The sequence below is a fragment of the Bos taurus genome, chromosome 5 (assembly GCF_002263795.3).
Source record: "Bos taurus isolate L1 Dominette 01449 registration number 42190680 breed Hereford chromosome 5, ARS-UCD2.0, whole genome shotgun sequence".
NCBI classification, from domain to species: Eukaryota; Metazoa; Chordata; class Mammalia; order Artiodactyla; family Bovidae; genus Bos; species Bos taurus.
The window spans coordinates 114502803-114526613 of record NC_037332.1 but is presented as its reverse complement, the minus strand read 5'-3'; the positions used below and the strand labels follow the sequence as shown (position 1 = coordinate 114526613).

At 52.6% G+C, this 23811-nt stretch overlaps 2 protein-coding genes across 8 annotated transcripts in view; both read left to right on the top strand.

Moving 5' to 3' along the window:
• SULT4A1 (sulfotransferase family 4A member 1) overlaps positions 1 to 5318 on the top strand; it is a 33308-nt gene extending 27990 nt beyond the window's left edge. The window contains 2 exon segments of the mRNA NM_001076518.1: positions 860 to 998; positions 3851 to 5318. Coding sequence (NP_001069986.1) covers positions 860 to 998; positions 3851 to 3963 — 252 coding nt within the window. The 3' untranslated portion in view covers positions 3964 to 5318.
• Positions 5319 to 14963: 9645 nt separating this feature from the next.
• EFCAB6 (EF-hand calcium binding domain 6) overlaps positions 14964 to 23811 on the top strand; it is a 253969-nt gene continuing 245121 nt past the window's right edge. For 4 of the 7 annotated variants that reach the window (XM_059887191.1, XM_010805781.4, XM_003586161.6 and 1 more), the window contains exons 1-2: positions 14965 to 15110; positions 16370 to 16576. The gene's annotated coding sequence lies outside the window, so the exon portion shown is untranslated. Of the gene's footprint in view, positions 15111 to 16369; positions 16577 to 23811 lie in introns of all 7 variants that reach the window. The other 3 variants (XM_059887190.1, XM_059887192.1, XM_059887189.1) reach the window with 2 other exon arrangements.

The following is a 23811-nucleotide window of genomic DNA, read 5'->3' as shown; positions in this document are numbered from 1 at the left end:
TCCCAGCGCCTCGCTTTTATGAATCACTTAGTATTTCATCCTGAGGGAGCAGGGCGTGCAGTTTACAGAAAACGTCAGAGCTGAAACACAGCCCTGTGCCCCGCTTCTCCAGACTCGCCGGGAGGCTGTGTCTGCCTTGCAGGCCTGTGGGAGAGGAGACAGCCTCTAGCGTTCTCCTCACGTGACCCAGCCACCGCTGGCCGGCATTTGGTCTGCTGACAGACAGCCCAGGCTATGGGCAGGACACTGGGGACGGTGACGCTGGGGCGGAGACCGCGGCGGGCTTCAGTGTTTCCTGGGGCAGGGCATGGCTGCGGAGGGGCGGGGCTGTGTGGCGAGCAGGTGGGTAGGGCCCCTTGGAGACGGTGAGGCAGCGGCAGCTGTGCCGTCAGCAGTGCCAGGACGCCGGGGCCCAGAGACGGCTTCACGTCACCGAATCTTCGCAGCGAGCCAGGTTCCCTGCCCTGCGAGGTGGGCTGGCCCTGGGGCCCCCGGGTCCCCCCCTCCTCAGGGCTCTCCTGAGCGCCGTCTGGGTTCCAGCTGATGGCGGGGAAGGAAGGGGAGAGTGAGCTGGTCCTGCCCCTGGCACAGTGCCCAAGTGCCTTCCTTTACTGCTTGCTGCTGCTGGACATGGCCACCGCTACGTCAAGGCCTCACATCTGCTTCCAGATTCCCAGAGGCCCGGGGCGGGAGCTGAGCGCCCTCGGGCAGTCTCTTAACCCGGATCCTTATTTCTTGATGATGGCGTCCAATTTGTCTCGAGGACTTGAGTCAGGCTGTGGATAAAAGGTCCCCAGAGTGGTGTTCCACAAAGGTGCCGCCTCTGATGGGCTCCCGCGTCTCTGCTCTTGTCTTCCAGGACCTGGTGACCATGGTGGAGCAGCTGGCCAGGTTCCTGGGGGTGTCCTGCGACAAGGCACAGCTGGAGTCACTGACCGAGCACTGCCACCAGCTGGTGGACCAGTGCTGTAACGCCGAGGCCCTGCCCGTGGGCCGGGGTACGTGCCGCCCGCCCCCCGCCCCGCCCCCCCCCGCCGGCGTCCCGAGGCCCTGCCCGTGGGCCGGGGTACGTGCCGCCCGGCCCCTGGCCACCCCCCCCGCCCCCGCCGGCGTCCCGAGGCCCTGCCCGTGGGCTGGGGTACGTGCCGCCCAGCCCCTGGGGCGCTCCCCCCCTCCCTGCCGGCGTCCTCATGCTTTCTGGACCCCTATTCTCCCCCCGGCCCCGAGTCATGGTTCAGCCTCATATCTCCAGAGCTTTCTGCTCCCCAGGGTGGGGGGCAAGAAGGTAACCCAAAATGGGCCACTGAGGATCCTGGAAGCCCCCGCTGGAGTCAGCCTGTGGCCCTGCACAGGGTGTGGAGTTCACAGCGGGGCGGCTGCTGGCGGGGGGATGTCTCAGGTTCTTTGGGGAAGAGGTTTTCAGGCAGACACCTCCTCAGATGGCCCCCACCCTGGCGATGGGTTTGGGGCTGTGGAGTTGAGGAGCACAGAGCGTGCACACGTGAGCAAGGGCTGTCTCCCTCTGTTCCCCAGGGGAGGCAGCCACACAGGTGAGGTGCAGCGCATCCCAGGGAAGGGGTGTGTGTGTCTGTGGTGTATGTGCTGTGTGTATATGTGAGGGGTATGTGTGCACAGTGTGTGTGTGTGTGTGTGTGTGTATGTGTGTGTGTACACGCATGTGAGAGAGTGACAGCAAGCAGGAAGTGCAGGCCTCTCCAGGGCTGGCCGGGCAGCTGTCACAGAGGCCAGGGGGCTCTCCCAGCCTAAGAGCGGGGTGCTGGGGGTGGAGCCTTCTGAGGTGTGGGCAGGTGTTCCCGCAGGAGTCCTCCCCAGATCCATGGGGGCCGCTCTCTGTGCCCCGAGGGCTCGTGCTGTTTGCAGCTGCTTCACGGCAGAGGGCTCAGGCATTCACATCCGTGGCACCTCAAATCCATGGCCGAGGCTGGTTCCCAGCTCCTGGATTGGAGGGGAGGGCTCGGAATGACACCGGACTCCATGAGCAGCCGCCCAGAGGGGAGAGAGGAGCTCCTCCGCGGCCTGGCCGGGCTGCTCTGGCCCTTCGTCCTCCCTGTACGGAGGGCCAGTCGGGTTGCCGACCCATGTGGCTCCCAGGCTGTCCTGAAGGTCAGGCAGTTGGGTGCCTTCCTGTCAAGGCAGGCGGGCCACTCTCCGGGAAGATGTTAGTTAACGAGCCACGTCACCCTGCCGTTTATTTCCTGGCTGCATCTTCACGAACGTTTATTATTTAAAATTTATTTGCTCTTTTTTAGTTTTGCTTTCTCTGTGTTCTGTTACCCCTGGGTGTGACCTTCTCCAGAAGCCCCCCTTTCGGTTCACTTGTGTGGTTAAGAAGTGTCAAGAACACGCTGCGTGCACATATGCTCCTTCCGCTGTGTTTGCATTTATCATCGTTTACCTTGGTTTTGCTTTATTTCAGTTCTTTGGTTTTGTTTTCTTTTAGCACATTGCCTCTTTGCTCGGAAGACCTCCTTGCGTTGGTGAGAATGCAGGGGCTTGAGTAGCCAGCTGCATTGCTTAGATTTGATTCATGTCACAGCATAAATTGCACTGTCTTGAGTCCAAATCCTAAACCAGGTGGGTGACTCCTCTGATGAGCTCTTGGCTGCCTCAGCTGAGAAAAATAATCGTGGAAAAAAATATACGGTGTGGTGGGTCCAGAGCTTGTAATTCTGACCCTGAGGTGTCCTTAGAGGGTTCCTCTCCATCACCAACATATAATTTTTCATCACCGAAGAGAAAATCCATGTCACTTTGGATCTGTTAGCTCAGCGTTTGCAGGGTTGCAGTTTCATACATTAGGTCCTGCCAGGACAGGGGTGACTGTTAATAGCACAGCTTAACGAGAGATGCTTGCTGGGACGGTCAGAGCTCTGCCGTCAGAGATGCTGATGGTGAACAGAATTCTAGGCGAGCACTCAGTGCCCTGAGGCCGGTGTGTAAAAAGCTCGGCCGCGGTGCTCTGGGTGACGCACTTACTGCAGACGGAGGGCAGGGACCCACTCCTGACTTCTTCACAGTCACCATTCATAGTGCCCAGAACCGAAGATCTCGTAGTTAAGGAAAGCGGGTTCAGCAGTTTTCATCATTTTGATCTCTCTCCCTTCACGAAGAAGGGGAAGGCCCATGCCGGCCCATCAGTCTGTCGGCTCCAGGCCCCTCATGTCCTGCAAGGGGTGGGCAAAGGGGGTCTGACCACGCCTCATTGGGATGTCGCTGTGATAGACCAGCCACGAGGGCCTGGGTGGGACTGGTCTTGGTGTCGAGTTGGGAGCTCTAATGGTTTTATTCCCTGTCAGTTCTCCCCTGACGTCACATGGGCAGGCTTCTCGAAATCTCCACCCTTGACCTGGCCCCGGCAGCTGCCTGCCCACCATGAGACATTCTGCCTTTTAAAATTCTCCAGAAGCAACAGCTGCCTTGGTGGAGCTGTTGAGCTGCATGAGCGGTGGTGTCACGGGGCACACAGATCCCACGTGGCCTCTGAACTGCAGACCCGGGCCACGGACACTGCCCGTCCTCGGGGGTGTTGGCACGTGCGCCCCCGCTCTGCCTGGTGCTGGGGCCCAGCGGTGGACGGGCAGGCCCTCCCCAGGGCCTCAGCTCTGCAGGTTTCTGGTCCTGGGTGAAAGCATGCCAGGATGGCCAGACTCAGGGAAGTGGGCTCAGCTAGCCTGAGGTTCACATGGCCATGGTGATCCCCGCGGGACAGGTTCAGAGGGGTCCGGGGATTCATGTGGAGCCTTCCAGGTCGTTCTCCCCAGCTCCCTGTGGTTTGGTAGCTGGCCTGACCGCCAGTGAACTCAGCTCGCCCGCCCCATGTGTGTTGCAGGAAGGGTCGGGCTCTGGAAGGACATCTTCACCGTCTCCATGAACGAGAAGTTTGACCTGGTGTACAAGCAGAAGATGGGGAAGTGCGACCTCACGTTCGACTTTTATTTATAATATCAGCAACCGCACACTTGCATGCTCACAGTACCCAGACACTATAGCTCAGAGTCCCATTTGCACTCATTTGTTCCTTGCTGGACAGACTCTGGAAGTGAGACCCCGGGGGAGGGAGGGGACATGGCCGGAGAAGCTGGAGAAAGCGGGTTTGAGTTCTGATCCAGAGCAGCTGTCTCGCCTTTGAGTCTAAACGTCTGCCCACAAAGATGGCGATTCTGGTGGACCACATGTGTCACGTCTGTTAACATATGCAGCTAGAGTGTCTACCTTTATTACAACCCACACTACGTATTGTATTTTATAGAGCTTTTCACTGGAAACCTAAATAAATCTCAGTAAACCAAATAAAAGTTCATTTCTGAGGGGCTCAGGAGAGCCACACCCAGGTGGTAGGAAGCGCTCAGGGTTGACTTTATTTTTTTTTTTTTTGTCGTTCACACGGCACAGCCATTTGTCCTCCCCTGGTGAGGACCGGAGTGAGGCTGGGGTGGGGGGCCCATTTCCCCGGCGGCGCTCAGTTCTCAGCAGTCGCCCTGAGTTGCAGCAGAAGCTGTTCGCAGGGCGGGGGGCGTTTTCAAAGGCTGCCCTCCGGCCAGCGTCCCTGAGGCCAACGCAGAGGACCTGGAGGGATGGGCATGTGACGCGGTGACCCAAGAACCGCCCCCCACCCCTACCCCCCACCCCAGCAGAGACAGACCTGCTCAGAACCTGACTTTTCGTTCTACGGTCTTTGATTCCCCGAAGCAGAAACCTGCTTATGTTGGCAAACAGATGGCTTGACAGTACTTTCTGGAACTCCTGGGTCTATACCTACCGTTCATTGTTGTGTCTGGGCCTGCGGCTCTCAGCCCCACAGACCCACCCAGTGCGTGTGGTGCCCCGTCTTGGCCGGGATGGGCCGGTGGGGTCCCCTCGGTGCTGCTCCAGGGCCCGGAGGCGGGGGTCCACGCCAGGCCAGAGGAGTGATGAGGCGGCGGGCGAGCCGTGGGGCCGGCCGCCGACACACCTGTCGCCGCCCCTGTGCACTGGGCTGTCCCGGCTGCGCGGGGCTGGGAAGTGCCTGGGGTGGTGGGGCCAGAGGAGTCACCGCCTCCGAGGGAGGGTCTGTGCCGAGGGCGGATGCGAGCGCTTCCGTTGTTTTGTCCAGGAGAGCAGCTTGGACGGGGCAGGTGGTCCACGGCATCGCACGGTGGGCTTGGCAGCACCTTTTTTCTGTGTATCTGCGAGGGCGGCTGCTTTCTGTGAAATTTGTTTTCTATTTTTCTATTTTTAGTACTGTATGGATGTTACTGAGCACCACGCGTGAGACTTCTCTGTGCTTGCTTGCATCTTTAATAAAGACATATCCCATGCCTCGTGTCCAGCCTGTGCTGACGGGGGTGGGGACAGTTGGGGGGCCCCTCCACCCCGCAGTGGTCCCCTCTGGGTTTCAGGGCGGTAAGAGCGAGCCCACTGACCCCTGCCCCTGGGGTGAGGGTCTCAGCCTGGGTTGGGTGGGCTGGGTCTCCCTTGCTGTGGGTCCCGCCACCTTTTGGTATCTCTTTGAAGCTGAAGTGAGAGGGAGGGTGGGGGAGGAGAGAAGTGGGAAGAGGTTTTGCCGCATGTGGAGTCCAGGCCTTTTGGGCTCAGTCTGGGAAGGCCCCCTTCAACAAGGCAGATGGTGGTGTAGATTCTGACCTGCTGACTTTCCTTTGCCTCCGTGACTTCCAGAGCCCATCTAACTGATGCCTTGTGGGAGGGAAGTCCAGGATGCTCTTTTATTGGATAAAAAGCCTGGACTCTTTGAAAAGTCATGCTGATTTTCAAATGAACTAGCTCCTTTGGGTCTCTGGTGAAGTCCCAGAATTTACTTTGGTGTCTGGGATGACCTAGACCCACCTTGGGCCCACATCCAGTCTGCTATGTTCCAGGGTGGGAGGGGTCTGCTCCTAAATCACCTCCAGATCACCTAAAAGCAGGCAGATTATAATAAAGGTGGAGCCACTGAATAGAGAGGCAGGGTGGGGCCGCGTGTTCACGGAGCTCAGTGAACGTCCCCTCCAGCCCTGCCCCGTGGATGTTTCACCGCAGTCCTGGATCCACTCAGGACACACCTCGGACGGCTGCAGGCACTGCTGGTGGCACTAGGGTCCCCAGCCTGTGTGGCGTGCCTGCTCTGGCGGGGAAGTGATGTCCTAAAACCCGGGGTGCGTTCAGGCCCAAATGCGCTGCTGGGGGCCCGTGCACTCCTGAAGGACCAGGGAGGCCAACAAGAAGAGGCCCCCTGAGTGGAGACCGGGGGCAAGTGAGGGACCCCGGGCTGGGGGCCGCCTGGGGGAGGGGGTGTGTGCTGGGCAGTGCTCAGAGGCTCGAAGCTGGCGCAGGCAGGAGCCCAGCTCCCAGAAGGCCTCAGGGGTCATGAGAGTTGGATTTTGTAAGAAGAAATGAAGGCCCAAGAAGGCTTAACTGAAGGAATGCTGCCTGGGGGTGCCCCCCCACCCTCAACCCTGCCGCAGGTAGAGAGCATGAGGGGCCGGTACCGGCCTCCTGGTTCACCGGATCCACAGAAGGAGGGGGTGGTCGGCCGTGTCAGAACCCTGAGGTACCGTCCGCCCCCTCCCCTGGCTCTGAATGCTCTAGGGCATCGTGTGGTGGGAGCTGTTGCTGCCTCTTGCACTTGGGGCAAGGTTGAGGGCAAAGGTGCTGTGGATCCTCCGAGTGAAGCCAGGTTAGAGAGCAGAGTGGCCTGGGGGATAGTAGCCCCTGGGGGTGGGTGGGGTCTGAGGGACCAAGGCGAGGAACATCTGGACAGATGGACAGGACCAGAGAGGCCTGGGCGGTGGGCTGACCTTACGGATCCCACCATGGGGTTCTTGCACATCCCCGTCTCCAGGGAAGTCCCGGGCTGCCTGGCCTTTGGACTTCGCAGACTGAAAAGATTCCAAAAGGCACTTGGGGGACCTGCATAGGCTTTAACGCCCAAGTAGCTGGATTCAGCCACAGCCCCCCACCAACTGGACCTGTCCCCGTGGCCTCCAGGCTCTGACACAGCCATCCAGGACTCATCAACCACCTCCCCCCAACCCCCCACCACGCACCCAGTCCCTTCATGTGAAATACCCAAGAAGGCCCTCTCACCTGAGCAGGTTAGCCACTTAAATTCTCCAATCCACTGTGACAATTTATATACAATCTCCATCACGCTAACTTCATAGGATGGTCACAGGATTTAAAAGTGGCTTTGAAAACACGACGAATCACAGATCTGTGCCTGGCCTTGCTGGTGAGCGCCCCCTAGTGGCCAAGTCACAGGCGACGGCCGACGTCAGTCCACGGGGAGGCCCCCCAGGCCTGTGGATGCAGGGGGTGTGCAGCCCCTGTCCTAGGAGGCCCCACGTGTGACACAGCTTTGTCGCCTCTCTGAGCGGGGTGGCTGCTGTTTGCAATGGTGGAGGGGGTCCTTGGGTGTCCCGGAGGACTCCGCCCTGTGGATCCCGCCCTCCCGTAGAGCCTGGTCCCAGCCCTGCCCACAAGGCATCACCTTCCACCCCTCCCTGTTGAACAAGCACTTTCAGACTGGGGTGGCACGTCGGCCAGGCGGTCCAGGCTCCCCCAGTGAGGAATGCCCTCTGACATCCCTGGATGTCCCGTCCCCACAGGCTGACCACCTTCTGGGACGGTCATTTCATTGCTGGTGGTCCTCTCCGGCCACTTAAGCAGACCCCCACCTCTCAGCCTCCCCCTCTCTGGCCTCCCTGAGATGCCCAGCCCTGCCCGACCTGGTGAATGTCGCCCCTCCGCTCCCAGGTGTTCCCTGCCTTCCTCTCACCCTGCCCCGCCTACTGCTCTGCACTGGTCTCCCCGTGCGGACAGCGACACCCTGAAAGCAGAGCGGGGCTGTATATTCCTAGGTCAGAATATGGCATATAATTAGCACCTAATATTTGCTGAGAGGCATCTTGCACTGTTGGAGTGGGTTTCATTTTTTCTGAACACCGTCTGCCCTGCCCCTTCTAGGCACTGCTCCTGGTCCTGCCCTCGGGGGCCATAACTTCCCAAGATCTAGGCTGGTGCCCTGCCTCCTCCCCCGTCAGGAACAGGAGTGGTGCAGAGAGCCAGCCCTCTGAAGATGCCGAGCAAGGAGAGGCGACTTCAGTGACAGCAGGGAGACGGCTGAGTGGAAGAGACAGGGCGAGAGATGGTCTGTAAACAGGCAGGATGTGAGTAGGACAGGCGCCAGAGAGAGGCATGCCAGGTGGGAAGAAACAGGACGCACTGCAGTGAGTCGGGCATTAGGCTGTAACCCACTCTGCCACCGCTGGTGGTGGGACCGAGGGGACGGCCCCTTTTCATCTCATAACGAGGAGGTCTCATCTCAAGTGTTTTGAAATCCTACCCTGTCCAAGCATGCTGTGATTCTTAAGTGGTCAAACTGTCTATCCATCCAACCCCGGAGGAGCTGATCCATGGGGGAGAGCGTGACGTTTTTAGCCGGGGATGGACTTTGCCAGCGAGGGCAGAGAGGATTGGTTGTGGGAGCACCCGGCACATGGCTTGGGCCCACCAGCACCTTCTCCGAGGCGCGCTGAGCCTTTGCCAAGTCTACACATTAAATGACAGCCTGATTCTCACACTTGGATCCCTGTAAGCTAGTTGGCACTGGATGTCTGAGCTGCAGTCTTTAAATCTGTCCCCCTCACCATTGACGAAAGGAATCTGTGCTCTATTAAAAGCCTTCTTTAAAAACCAGAGAATGCTAAATGTGTTTAAAATATGAAAAAAAAAATCAACCAGAAAATGCATTTTCCCCTCTTGAGAGTTGTCATCTTTACATGTATCCGTGGTGTCGGGCACCAGCTGGGAACAGAAGTCTTAAAATATCGCGAGCAAGGCCATCTCTGCAGAAGGAAAAACTCCCAAAGCCAATAAGACTCTCTTCTCCAGTCTTTTGCATCCTCAGAAAAAACTTAAGTGATTTGGTTAAAAATCTCCCCCAACCCTATTTTTCTTGTCTCTTATTTCTCCCCTTTAGAGTTCACAGTACATGTGATTTCCAGAAAAAACTTTTTTTTTTACTCAAATGCAGCTGGTACCTTGGCTCCCATCTCAGTCTGCCCAAGAACCCCTGGCTGTTAGGTTCCCTGTGCCCAACTCAGCCTGTCCCCTCTGCCTGGACTCCTCCCAGATGACACTGACTTAAGCTTGAAGCTCAGCTCAGGTGCGGTCTACTCCGAGAAACCCCTGGCGTCGCCCGCTGCACCTCCTCCCAGGGGTGGGGATCACTGCCATGCCCCTCCTAACAGACCCCAAACCCAGCGACTATCTGTTTCTTAAGAATCAAACCATGTCTCATTCTCCTTGGTGCCGAGAAGTCAGCTCAGAAAAGACATGCTGATGTCCGCAGCATCCCGACTGGCCACTGAATTCAGCCTACCCTGGTCGTCTCAACAGCCTCAGACTTTGCAAGCACATCATCTGTGACTTGCTGCCTGCGCCCTCTCCGGTCTGGCCACACAGCTCACTCCTACGCCCCTTGCAAGCTCTTCCTCAACCCGGCTAGGCCGTTTCGCCCTCTTGAAAAGCCCCCTTTGCTATTTCTGCTGCTGCTGCTGAGTCGCTTCAGTCGTGTCTGACTCTGTGTGACCCCATAGACGGCAGCCCACCAGGCTCCCCCGTCCCTGGGATTCTCCAGGCAAGAACACTGGAGTGGGTTGCCATTTCCTTCTCCAATGCATGAAAGTGAAAAGTGAAAGTGAAGTCGCTCAGTCGTGTCCGACTCTTAGTGACCCCATGGACTGCAGCCCACCAGGCTCCTCCGTCCATGGGATTTTCCAGGCAAGAGTACTGGAGGTGGGGTGCCATTGCCTTCTCTGCTGCTATTTCTAAGTATTGCCAATTCATGTCCGCCACCTGCCTCAAGCTGGCCTCAAAAAACAGTCTCCAGGAGGCCATCATGAATTAACTTAGTTCTGACGCTGCCATCCTGTGGGTACCCAGGCTTCCATTTTTACCAAAGATGTCAGAGGGGTTGCAGATTGGGGCAGACAGATTGTCAGGGGCTGGTGGCTCTCTCCCTCCTGGGTCCCTACCGCACTTGGGACTCTGCAGCAGAAAAGGCCAGAACCTTCCTTAGTCCAGAGAAGGAGTGACTCAGGTGTCCCCACTCTCTCCATGAGACAAGCCGTGGCAGCAAGTACTTTTCTCCTTAGAATGGAGTGTGCCAGGAGTGTGCCTTGAATTCTCAAAGAGTAATAGCTCTCTATAATGGGATATTGGTTTACATTTGTTAAGAAAACATTTTGTTCCTGGTTCCAAGTTTCCTTTCCCAAGGATGTGTTTTCAGCTGCATGTAGACCGTAAGTAGAGCCTGCGCCTCATTCATCACTCTGTCCCCATCCTGTGTTTAGCACAGCGCTCCACTCCTATCAGGTAATCAATAAATGCTTGTTACCTAACTAAAGGCAAATTAAATGCTAAACAGCACTAATTACAAGCTGTCGCGAGATCCTGGCTCTCCGCAGAGAGAATTGCTTGTGATTGTCAGGGGTTTGCTAGTTGCCCAGGTGTAGGAAACAAGAAATTGTTATTTTCTAACTGCTGCTTTGTTCCGGAGGGTGGGCCGTTCCTCTCAGATTGCTGCAATAAGATGTTCGGAGGGCAGAATTCATTAAAATTCTAAACACTGGTATTCTTCACCGTGGAATCTTGTTCAGGGGTAAGATAAGTGGATTTTGATTCCTGTCTTCGCGAACAGAGACAGGCAGTAACTGTTCAGGGAAATGAAAGGCATCCCCATCTACTGGCGCACAAAAGGGGAAAGAAACCCAGGAGCGGCTACCCGTCTCTCCACAGATGATCCTAAAATGGTCCCCTGTTTACAGACGATAATCAATTATTTGTAGCGACAATGTTTAAAATGTGCAATTTGGTTTCTGGCTGATTGAACTAAAATGAGCAGCTGCGTCATCTGTCAAGGTACACATCCCGCCCGGAGAGGAAGCACCTATTTTAGTAAATAAAAAAATAACCACGGTGGTTCTTCCCAAAGAGATGCCTGTACCTCATTTCTTTTCGTGTAATTTTATCTTCGCCTAAGGACAGCTCAGCAGAGTCCGGTCTCCATTCTGCGAGGCCACCGAAAGCACAACCGCCAGAGAAATCTCAAGTGGGCTTCCCAGGGGCGTCCTCCACTTCTCTTTCAACGGACCATGCATTCGTGGCACGGGCCAGCTCGTCCACCCTTTATTAATAGACGAGGTGGGAAACAGCACTTAACTTCTGAGGGGTCAATCGGTTCCTGCTACTTATTACTCTACATGAAAGCATAACCTCCACTTAAAACATCGCTGTTGATTAACCATGAGATGATCACAGCCTTGATCTCACAGCCTGGTCTCCCAGAGGTACTGAGCTGTGCTGAAAACGTAGCCGTGAGTATTCAGCACCCGGAGGGCACACATAGCTCTCCATCACCCCAAGTTTCTCCTGGATCACTGAGGGATGAGCTGGCTGCTGGATTATCACAGGCGTACATGCACTGCCCTCGCCTTTCCATGGGTTTGTGCCTCCAGATTTCATCAAAGGTTTTCAAAGTCTCACAGTGGTTGTGTAGTAGAGGCTGTAGCAATTTCTCCAGCAGGGAATGTAACTGGTTTTAGTGCTACTGAAATGTATCTTTTTTTCATTTCAGCTGTGGATCAAACCCGTGTGTGTGCGGGCTGGATTGTTTCAGTCGTGTCCCAACTCTTTTGCGACTCCATTGACTGTATCCCGCCAGGCTCCTCTGTCCATGGGATTTCCCAGGCAAGAATACTGGAGTGGGTTTCCATGCCCTCCTCCAGGGGATCTTCCCGACTCAGGGACTGAACTGAAGTCTCTTGTCTCCTGCATTGGCAGGCAGGTTCTTTACCACTAGCGCCACCTGGGGTTTTAAATTTTTATTTATTTTATTATTTATTTTTGGCTGTGCTGGGTCATCACTGCTGTGCAGGCTTTTCTATAGTTGCGGTGAGCGGGGCTACCCTCTAGCTGTGGTGCTTGGACTTCTCATGGCGGTGGCTTCTCTTGTTTCAGAGCTCAGGCTCTGGGGTGTTTGAGCTTCAGTAGTTATGGCCCTTGGGCTCAGCAGTTCCAGTTCTCAGGCTTTAGAGCACAGGCTTAGTACTTGTGGAGCACAGGCTTAGTTTTTCCATGACAAGTGGGATCGTCTCAGACCAGGGATGGAGCCTGTGTCCCCTGCATTGGCAGGTGGATGCTTTACCCCTGAGCCCCCCGGGAAGACCAGAGCATGGAGTCTTAACCACTGGATGGCCAGGAAGTCCTACACTCTTGAAAAGTACTGAGGATCCCCCAAAGCTTTTGTTTTTTTGTGTGAGTTATATCTATCACTATTTATCATACTAGACAGTAAACAGAGAAGGCAATGGCACCCCACTCCAGTACTCTTGCCTGGAAGATCCCATGGACTGAGGAGCCTGGTGGGCTGCAGTCCACGGGGTCGCTGAGGGTCGGACATGACTGAGCGACTTCACTTTCACTTTTCACTGTCATGCATTGGAGAAGGAAACGGCAACCCACTCCAGTGTTCTTGCCTGGAGAATCCCAGGGACGGGGGAGCCTGGTGGGCTGCCGTCTATGGGGTCGCACAGAGTTGGACATGACTGAAGTGACTTAGCAGCAGCAGCAGCAGCAGACAGTACAAGTGATAAAAAGTTTAAACATTTGTTTACCAATTCATTTAAAATAACAATAAACCTGTCACATAGTAACATTTTATGAAGCAATTGCATTTTCCAAAACAAAAAGAATGAGTGAAGAACGGCCGTTTATTTTACGAATTCTTTAATATCTGCCTTAACAGAAGACAGCTGGATTCTCCTATTTCTGTTCTCATTCAGTCTGTTGCAATGTCATACATCATGCAGTGTCTGGAAAACCCTACTGTACACTTATGAGAAAGTGAGAGTGAACACACAAACAATATCTTACTATGAAGATAGTTTCGACAATTATGGACTCTCTGAAGGGGGTCTCAGGACACTCAGGGGTCCCCAGACCACCCCTGCAGACCTGCTGACCTGGACAGTTCAGTCCAAGAGCTGGTGAATGGCCATGGGGTTTAGGACACAAGGGGCAGAAGTGGCCTCTGTGGAAAGCTCCCTTTTGGTTCCAAAGTTCCAAAGCCTCTTTTGGAACAAGAGCAGAAGAGATGGCGGCCAAAGTGATTGTAAGGCAAATGTACGTTCCCTTCTTATGGACTGGTTTTCTCAGTGGGACCTGAGGTGAGGTCACTCACTCAGGGTGATGAGTTAAAGGGTGTGGGAGGTCTGAGCAGAGAGAAGACATGAATTGACTCTCTCGGTGAGTAGAAAACTAGCTAGCCAGTGATGGACAATCAGATCGACAAGAGGGATCATAAAACATCCTTCTCTGGGGCTCTTGGCAGGTCACCCTGTAACTCATCAACTGACAGAACCACGTGGCTGGGATTCCTCAGTAAGGCTGTGCCTCTGGGGACATTGCTTCTCTCTCACCTGTGAGTTAACACAATGACGAACAGGGTGACGCATAGCAGGACCTGAGACTCAGCCTGCTGCTGCTTAGTTGCTTCAATTGTGCCCGACTCTGTGCAACCCTATGGACTGTGCAGCCCTATGGACTGCCGGGCTCCTCCGTCCATGGGATTTCTCCAGGCAAGAATACTAGAGTGGTTTGCCATGCCCTCTTCCAGGGGAACTTCCCGACTTCAAACCTGGGTCTCTTGCATTGCAGGCAGACTCTTTACCACAGAGCCACCAGGGAAGCCTGGGACTTAGCCTGCCTGGGTTCTAATCCTGCTTTTGCCACTGACGCACTGTGCCTCTCTGTGCCTCAGTGTCCTATCTGTAAAATGGGAATAATTACTCCTAGAACCTACGTCCTAGGGCTGTTATGAAGATAAATGACGACTAAGTGCACGTAAAGTATTTAGATGAGTGCCTGGTAAGGGCAGTGCTCCGAAGAGTCAGCCACGTTATTGCTACTATTACTGGGCTTTCCTGGTGGCTCAGGCAGTCAAGAATCTGCCTGCAATGCAGAAGACCTAGGTTTGATCTCTGGGTCCAGGAAGATCCCCTGGAGGAGGGAATGGCAACCCACTCCAGTATTTCCAATGGGAAATCCCATGGACAGAGGGGCTGGTTGGCTACAGTCCATGGGGTCCTCAGAGTCGGACAGGAGCGACTAAACCACACCACATTATTATCCACATGACTTCCTGAGTTTCTACTCAGCCTGTGAGCATGGTAAAAAACTGGCTCATCGGATAACTATTTATTTACTATCTACAGGGGTTGGAGGAAGACCGGGATGTGAGTGCTGAGGATACCAGGCTGGGGACAGCAACCTTGTCCTGCCTTTTCCCCAGATCACCGGGAGGAGGCCAGCCGTACACAACTAGACGCAGGAGGCAACAACCGGAATCGCTAAGTGCTGACACGTAGGAAGGGCACAGACGTGCTCGGGGCTTAGACACCTGCCTTCACCTGAGGCTGTCCCTTGTGGCTCAGCTGGTAAAGAATCCGCCTACAATGCTGGTAGATCTGCGTTCAGTCCCTGGGTTGGGAAGAGGACTGCATAGTCCATGGGGTTGCAAAGAGTCGGACACGATTGAGCGACTTTCACTTGGACTTTGTTCATCCTGAGCCCAGGCTCTGGGTGGGTACGCTTGGTTTTTTAACAGGTGAGGAGTCTGCTTCGCAGGATGAGACTAACCTCCTTCGGCCACGCGGCTCGAAGCGGTACTCTGCGACCCGTCCGACAGCTCGCGCGACGGCCAGGTTAACAGAAAAGCGCTCCCATGATGCCCGCCACCCTGACTCTCGCCGGGGTACCAGCCCCCCGGAGGACCTGACCTCCGGCGGAAGCTCCTCCCCCGGGGCGGGGGGTGGAGCCACCGGGCAGGCCTGGCCACGCCCTTCGGCGACAACATCCTAGCCGACTTGGCCAATTGGAGCTCCGTTTCTTGCCGGGTGGGGAAACGTGTTTTCCAGTCAGCGAGCGCCGTCGTCGCTCGGGCAACAGCGTCCTAGCGACACCGCGTGGGCTGGGCCTCTGTGGCCAGGGGGCCCTGGAGTCCGCGCGCCGAGTTGGCTCCCATGAGTCGGAGGATTGAGAAAGGGGCCGGGGTAAGGCGGGGCGGCCTCGGCAAGAGCGCACGAGCCCGGAGCGGGGAGTGTGGGGGGAGCTGAGGAGGGCCCGGGAGGACAGCTCTGGGGTGCCACAGCCCCGGGACACGTCGCATCCCCGCCTTGTCTGTGGCCAAGGGGCGGTAGTGACCCGTTTACTCGTTTCACGCACGTGTGTATGTGGCGCACCTGCCTGTGCCAGGAGCCGTTGTCGGGTCTGGGGGCTCCTGAAGTGAATTCGTTGTTGTTTTTCAGTCGCTCAGTCACATCTGACTCTGCGACCCCATGCACTGCGGCTCGCCAGTCTTCCCTGTCCTTCACTATCTCCCAGAGTGAATATTCTCCTGCAGTGAATAGCCCCATCCTTTTTCTATTTCTATAAAGACCGACTATAAACAACGTAGAAGGTGGTGAATCTGCCTCCCAGTCTCTCTGAGGGTCACATCACTCCGACTTACAGAATATCTCATGTTTTCTTCTTCCATTTGTCCCCACAGCAGCCTTTCGAATATTTTAAGTTCCGCCTTGAGAATGAGGACTTGAACCCCGCAGGGTGAAGGGGGCTGTCCCTGAGAATCACACCACTAGACGTTGCAGAGCCAGAATTCAAACTGAGCACTTCTGTCTCATATCAGAATCTTCAGGCTTTCTGGAACATTCCTCTTCCTCAAACCGCAGGAGTGATCCCTGCCTCCCTCAGAACTCTGTTTGGAAGCACTCTGAAATGTTCAGCGGTTATTTAAGACCATTGGCTGAATTACCCCATACTTCCTTTTCCTTCTGTCCTGAAAATCTTTGCCTTTCAAGATGTCTTGCCCCTGTTAAGAGGACTCTTATTTCGTTTTCAAGAGGAATAATTTAATAATGTTTCTTAAATTGTGTGTGCCGCTAAATGAGTGGACCTACAGAAATGCTGTAAAAAAAATTTTTTTTTTCGACTTTCACATGCTGCTGTTCCTTCTGTTTTATCCATTGTCTTCAACAGATGTATTTACTTGGCTAAATCTGGGGAACTGAAAGTGAATCAGGCAAGGGCCCTTTGATTATCTGTGAATATGTTTGTCTCTTCCTCAGCCTTACTGCAAGGTTTAAGAGGGCAAGGATTTATTTCAGTTAGCTGTGCTCATGGGAACGACACCTTGAGTTTAGGGCCTGGCTCATGGCGGGTGCTTGTGCTTGTAGATGTTTGTCAAGAATTGCTTACCTGAGACGTTAAATCTGCCGTCCATTTTGTCTTCTGTGTCCGTACCCTTTTGCAGCTGTCCACCTCTCCCGTGCAGAGATCTCTGCATCGCCCTTGCTGTGACCCCTCCAGCTGACTGGCACATGGAGACAGAACCAGCTCTAGCAGAATGCTCAGGAGTCTGGGGCCCGCCTGGAGCAGGAATCCACTGGGAGCCCACTGGCTGTTAACAAGGCAGTTGCTTTCGTAAAGCCTCTTGACTGGGATCAAGTGAATGTTTAAGGTTAGTAGATGAGGAGAGTCACTGAAGTTTTTCTTGGGCGACTCCTTCCCCTGCCAGGGTTGAAAAATAAGCTGTTTAATATAGATGAGAAAGTGTGATGAGGCGAGAAGCTAAAGTCACTTTCTTCCTTTAAATATCACAAGAGAGCTGATCTTTTTGTAAAATGTATTTATCTAAAATTACCCCCAGATCTGGCTTCCTCTGTAGCTCAGCTGGTAAAGAATCCGCCTGTAATGCAGGAGGCCTGGGTTTGATCCCTGGGTTGGGAAGGTCTCCTGGAGAAGGGAAAGGCTCCCCACTCCAGTATTCTGGCCTTGAAAATTCCATAGACTATATAGTCTTTGGGGTTGCAAAGAGCTGGACGTGACTGAGCAACTTTCACTCCAGATCTAGGTTTGTGTAGTTATACAGATTGGATCCTTGTACAAGTTAAATATTGATTCACTTTCCACACAGTGCTGTCTAGGACATCGATGCCATTCAGAAGAGGAAATGTAAAGGGAAGGAGTGTTTGGGGAAACTCTGTGAATGGAGATAGCATATGAACATGATACACTTCCAGTATGAAAGAGCTTCATTTTCTACTTTTTTCTCTTGGTTTCAATCTTTTACTGCTCTTTTAATTTGTTTCAGGCTCCACTGTTATCTTTTCACCTGTTTTTCTGCAGTTTGACTATTTCTATTACCATTGCTCCTCCTGGCTAATACTGAGCACTCACTGTGTTCCAGGCACAGTTTGGAACCTCTTATTACCTTTTTTAAATTGAGTGCTTCTTGCCTATGAAACAGTACACTTAGTATTCCCATTTTACAGATGAGGTAGCAAGGATGTAGAGAAGCTAAGGGGCTGCAAAACAGATAGGTTGTGGCATGTGACCTCTGCTCCAGGACTGCCTGGTGACAGAGCCTGCTTTCTCAGCCAGTCCTCTCACACTCTCAGAGATGTGTGTGCCCTGCACGTCCCACTGGGCTTTGAGGGGACTTGTAACAATACATACAATATGGTAAATAGGAAAGTAACTTCAAGAAGAGAATAGTCAGATAATTCGTAATGATTAATATAGTTGGGCTGCAAATTTGGCTGTGAGCTTCTTTTTTTTTTTTTGTGAGCTTCTTTTTTTGTTTGTTTTTAATCAAATAAAAGATTCTTTACATTTTTTATAGTGGTTTATAATCTTTTAAAATTTCACACACATGATTTCACGTAATCCCATAACAACCCCATTTTCCTCCTCACCTCCATCTTGCCCACCCCTGCTTCCCTCTCCCCACTGGTAACCACTGGTTTGTTCTCTATATTTGTGAGTCTGCCTCTCTTTCGTTTTATTAGCTATGAACTTCTTAAACTCAGGAAAAAGAAAATTAAAAACAAAACAACCAAAAAAAGAAAGAAGTTGAATTCATTTTGTCCAGGCAAATACGGCATTTTAATTCCTCTGGAAAAAAGAAAGTGTTTCTAATGCCTCCATCGAAAGGACATTTCTCCTGGGGTTCATCAGCAAGTCCCAGATGATCTGTTTAACACAGAGTGCCCAGGGTGTAGGCTCAGTGTCCTAGCTATTAAGGGAAAGAAATGTAGACTGTTGCATTTGTATAGAATTTTTGAGTAGTACAAGGCACAAATCAGAGTCAAAATTTACAAAATACATAACAAAATAAGATTAAACAATAGCCAGCAGCGTAGAAATTTTCAGGAACACCTTCTGAATTTTGTTTTTCGGTGAATGATGTTATCCGGTCCCTGGGGTTGGTTCCAGCCATTTGTTTGCTTAGCAGTTACCTATTGAACACCTGCCACGCACCAGGCCCTGGTCTAGGCAGTGAGGACACTGCAGAGATGGCCAGCCACCCTCCTTTGCCTGGGGTCTCCACCCTGTCATTTTCTCCTGTTTGACCGTTTCTGGACTGACTTTGGTTTGCCATCCTTTTTTGCCCTTCCTGTAAAAGCCAAGACCATACTCAGCACCTTGCACCATAACGGTCTCCCTGCCTTCCACCTGGGCTCTGATTTTTCTTTCTCTGCCTTCCCAAGACCTAGAGTCTGTGACAGCCATCAAGGAGTGAGCACAGCCCACTGCGCGTCAGTCTCTTTAGATACATTGTCTGGGTCCTGCGGCAGCCTTTTTTGTTTGGTTGTTTTGGGCCATGCCCCGTGGCATGTGGGATCTTAGTTCTCCAACCAGGGATCGAACCCACACCCCAGCATTGGAAGGCAAGGTCTTAACCACTGGACCACCAGGGAGTGCTAGCGTCAGCCTGTAGAGGGTTGCACTGAACCCCCGTGGTCACTTGCCCCTTGGGGGCCGGGTGGAAGCCTTGTGTCCTCCCTCTGGAAAAATCATCTCTCGCACCCTTTGGAATTTAATCTCAGAGAGTTTGAAGGTCCGGAAGTGCACACACGTGAACCTTGTCCCTAGATCCCAGATTAAGAGTGTGCGTGCATGCTGTCGCTCAGTCATGTCCGACTCTTTGCGGCCCCATGGGCTGCAGCCTGCCAGGCTCCTCTGTCCATGGGGAATCTCCAGGCAAGAACACGAGTGGGTTGCCATTTCCTTCTCCAGGGGATCTTCCCAACCCAGGGATCGAACCTGTGTCTTGATTAGCAGGTGGATTCTTTACCCCTGAGCCACCTGGTAAGAACACTTGCTTTAAAGAGAGAGATTATCTCCGTTTTGCAAGTGAGAAAACTGGGTGACGAGAAGGTTAATTACCTCTCAAGTTTGCATGGTCGGTAATGGAGCCGATGTTGACTCCACGTCTTCTTGACTCAAACCCTTGATGCTCAGTAAATGCAGGAGTGAGTGTGTAGAAGGTCCAAAAGGGAGCTTTAAAGTGAATATGCCCTTACTACGGCAGAACATCATTTGATATCAGAATAGACGGGGAGAAGATTTTTCTCAAGTGTTTGGATTTAGCTGCCAAGATCTTTTGTGCTGCTTGCAACTTTTCCCCAGTTTTGTCAAGTGTTAATTTCCCCCCCCCATGATTCCAGTTCCAACAGTTTTTGCTTCAATGCCATTTCTGTTGGGCTGTGCACATTTCTTACTCTCGTGTTGAATTATGTCTTCTCTGGATGCCAAGGCAGATGGATGGCACTTTTGTTATGATTCTGATATAAATAGCATCTGTTAAAAACTGGACACCCGTGCTTATCTGACAAATAAACAAATACATCAGTAGGATAGCCTTCTAACCGTGTTTTTGCCGGTGGTTGATAAGTGTATCTGATGGTCTGTGACTTGGTGCTTGTTTGGGGAGCAGTGGTTTTATTTTCCTTGCTAATTTCAACCTTATCGTACATTTTGATAGACTCGTACTCATGAACGGCTCAGAATTCTCTTTATTTAGAAAACCTAAACTGAGGTTGACGTCAGGCCGGGGGTGGCCTAAAGAACTCATCACAGTGCCTTGCTCACGCTAAGAACACTGTTTAGCTTTCAAGGTCGAGGGTGAAATGAGTCCAAGCTCCTTACCCTGGCAGTGTTAGCTGTTAATAGCCGTGGTCCATCCAGAACAAAGATGAACAGAGTGCCCCCTGTGTGCTAGGCACGGTGGTAGGTGCTTCGTAAAGATGGTGAGTGCACTCGACTGCCTCCATGGGAGGGGCTCCCTGTCGAGGAGGGGCACAGATAAACAGCCAAGAGAAAAGCCTGGAAGCAGAGAATCAAAGTGAAGGTAGATGTGGGGCTAGAGGAAATGGCACCCCACTCCAGTACTCTTGCCTGGAAAACCTCATGGACAGAGGAGCCTGGCAGGCTGCAGTCCATGGGGTTGCACAGAGTCAGACACAACTGAGCGACTGGGCCCACACACACACATAGCTGGTTAACCATTTGAATTGGGACTTCCCTGGTAGCTGAGTGGTTAAGACTGTGCTTCCACCACAGGAGGCATGGGTTTGATCCCTGGTTGGGGAACTAAGATCCTGCATGCCATTCATTGTGGCCAAAAATAAAATTAAAAACAGACAAAAACCAATGTTGTGTTGGTTTCAGGTGTACAGCGAAGTGATCCGATTATACACCTACCATCTTTCTTCAGACCCTTTTTCATTATAGGTTTTTTTTTAAATTTTATTTGGCTGTACCGAGTCTTAGTTGCGGCATGTGGGATCTTTAGTTGTGGCATATGAACTTAGCTGTCACGTGTGGGATCTGGTTGCCCTGCCTTGCACTGGGAGCACGGAGCCTTATACACTAGACCACCAGGGAAGTCCCTCAGGTACCGGCCACACAGGGCGGTGAGTATAGTCCGTCCCCCCTGGTCCTTGTTGTTGGCCTGTTTTTTATGTAGCAGAGTGTATCTGTTAACCCCTAAATCCTAATTCATCCCTCCCCCTTTCCCATCTGGTAACCATACGTTTATTTTCTGTGTCTGTGAGCTCTATTTCTGTTTTGTAAATAAGTTCATTTCTATACTTTTTAAGGGTTACGTGTATACAAGGCATCACGCGGTACTGATTTTTCTGACGCTCTTCGCTTGGTATGCCAGTCTTTACGCCCATCCGTGTTGCTGCAGATGGCGTCATTTCATCCTTTTTAAGGCTGAGTGAAACGGGGTATTATGTATTTATATACGTCTCACAGCTTCTTTAGCCATTCACCTGTGAATGGACACTTAGGTTGTGCTGCTAAGACATGTGTCTTTTTGAATTAGGGTTTTCTTCTCTTCTGGATTATATAAGGCATGATTAGTTTTAAGGAGGATAGGAAGGCCTCATGAAAGGGGGGACTCCACCCTCAGTCTTGAAAGATGAAATGTGGTGGAAAAGGAGATTCTAGCAGGAGTAAAAAATTCGAGCAGGAGCATGACCCAGTACACAGAGGTGAGGACCTGCATGGTATATTCATTTGGATTTTGTGTGAAATCCGGCAGGCATGAAGCTGTGGTGTCTGGAAGTTTCTTGTGGCCAGGTTATTAACGATGTGAATGACCTTATACAAACCACAATTAGGAGTCTGACTTCAGTTTGTATACCTGGAGTAGTCATACAAATGCATGTTGTGGGTTTTTTTTTTTTAATTTAAAAAATGTAGATTCACAGAAAAGTTGCAGAATTAGTACAGAGAGTTCCCATGTGCCCCCAGCTTCCCGCATGGTACCATCTTACAGAATAACCACAATCCACTTAGCAAAACCAGGGTGCTGTCCCTGCTGCAGTCCTAGTAACAAATAGAGACTTTATTCAGATTTCACCCGTCTTGACAGGACTCAGTCTCTTTTCTCTTGGTGCATAGTTATGTAAAATTTTAGCACATGGGTGATTTTGCCTTGCACGTTTTTTAAGCCAGGGAGTAACGTAAGTGAGTGTGTGCTTTAGCAAGAGAGATCCTGGCCACAGAGGAGGATGGATTAGAAGGGAGCTGGAGACCTGGATGCGATCTAAGGGGCTGTTTCTGGAATCTACATGAGTGAGGATGAACTCGGGTTGTGAAGGGAGGGGTGGAGAGGGCGGGGGGACCAACGTCACAGGTGTCCTCCAGGTACCGCAGACAGTCCCTGCTGCCACTTGCCGCTGCTGCTACTGCTGCTAAGTCGCTTCAGTCGTGTCTGACTCTGTGCGACCCCATAGACGGCAGCCCACCAGGCTCCCCCGTCCCGGGGATTCTCCAGGCAAGAACATTGGAGTGGGTTGCCATTGCCTTCTCCAATGCATGAAAGTGAAAAGTGAAAGTGAAGTCGCTCAGTTGTGTCCCACTCTTCGAGACCCCATAGACTGCAGCCCACCAGGCTCCTCCGTCCATGGGATTTTCCAGGCAAGAATACTGGAGTGGGGTGCCATTGCCTTCTCCATGCTGCCACTTAGAAAGGGCCAGATCCCAGTCGTGGAGAAAGAAGCAAACCTCAGCTGTCATTACGGACCGTGGTCAGTTTGCTAAGGGCAGTGGGAAGCAATTGGAGTTCTTAAAGCAAGGAAGTAACAAAAGGAGATCAGCATTTTAAAATGTGGCGGTAGTCTGTGTGTGTGTGTGTGTGTGTGTGTGTGTGTGTGGTTTGTGTATGTGATGTGTGTATATGGTTTTGGTGTATGTGTGCTTGTGTGTGTGGTGTGTGTATGTATAGTGTGTGTGAGTTCGAGTTATGGGAAGAGAAGTGGTGCTCATGGTGCTGGCATAAAATATCTCTATGTGACAAACCCAAAATTTAGCGTGAAATTCATGTACAGGACCTGCCCGTGGCGGTGGGCACAGTTCTCCAGTAACCTGCAAAACCGCTGGGTTGCTCTGCAGACCCAAAGACTCTGTTCCCGTGGTTTGGTGAGCTAAACAAAAAAATCCGCCTAACCCCGCCGCTTTCTTAATTTCCAGAATTCACCAATTCAGAAATAGTTTTTCTTGAAGGAAATGAAACAAAATAGCACCCAAACAAATACCTTCACCGTCCCCAGTACCGTACGGAGCAGTCCCAAGGCCAGCGAGCCGCCGCTCTTTCCTGAAGGTCTGTGTCAGCTGACGGCTCGGAGGAGCGCTGTGGGTTCCTGGATGGTGCCGGGCTCAGAAAGTTGGTGATGATAACTGGGACCACTTCCATCTGCTTTGTTTCCATTGTTCACCCAGCAGGCGTATGCCAAATGCTGCTTCTTGGGCCAGAATTGTCTAGGAAACTTACATATCTTATCAGCAAGCATCGGCCCGTACATTTTAAAGTCGGGGTCCTTTGTTGGGTGCTCCACGTGACCCCAGCTGTTAGACAGCTACGGTGAACTCGGCAAATGCCTCCCCACAGGCTGGCAGAGCCCTCTGGACGGCGCAGGTCCCCGTGTCCTACTGCAGGTGGCAGCAGCTGCCCGACTTCCCGGTGCCAAGCTCAAGCTGGGAATCCATCGCATGCCCCCTTTGCCAGCATCCGAGGACTTGCTGGGCCGGCTGTGATAAAAACAGGACGCGTTCAACACTCCTGGTCGGCTCACAGGAGCGGGGAGGGCCCAGTGGTTTCCAGCAATTACATCTTAAAAGCCTGCCAGGGAGACCGCGTTTGAGCTGGGAACAACCGTTTGACAGCCGACGTGCGGTCAGTTCCTCCGACGCAACTTGTTTTTCTGTCGTCTGTTGCCGTATCTGTCAGCACATTAGGTGTGGTGGTGAGTCTGGAAGTGTTCGTTAGGTAAGAGTGAGTTTCTGAGGCACTTTCTGAGATTAGGTGTTTGTGTCCATGGTAGAGAAGGCATATTACAAACAAAATTGCAGTAAGCTTTTTCTTTTTCTTTAGGGCTCTGTGTTCTGGGCCAGCAAGGC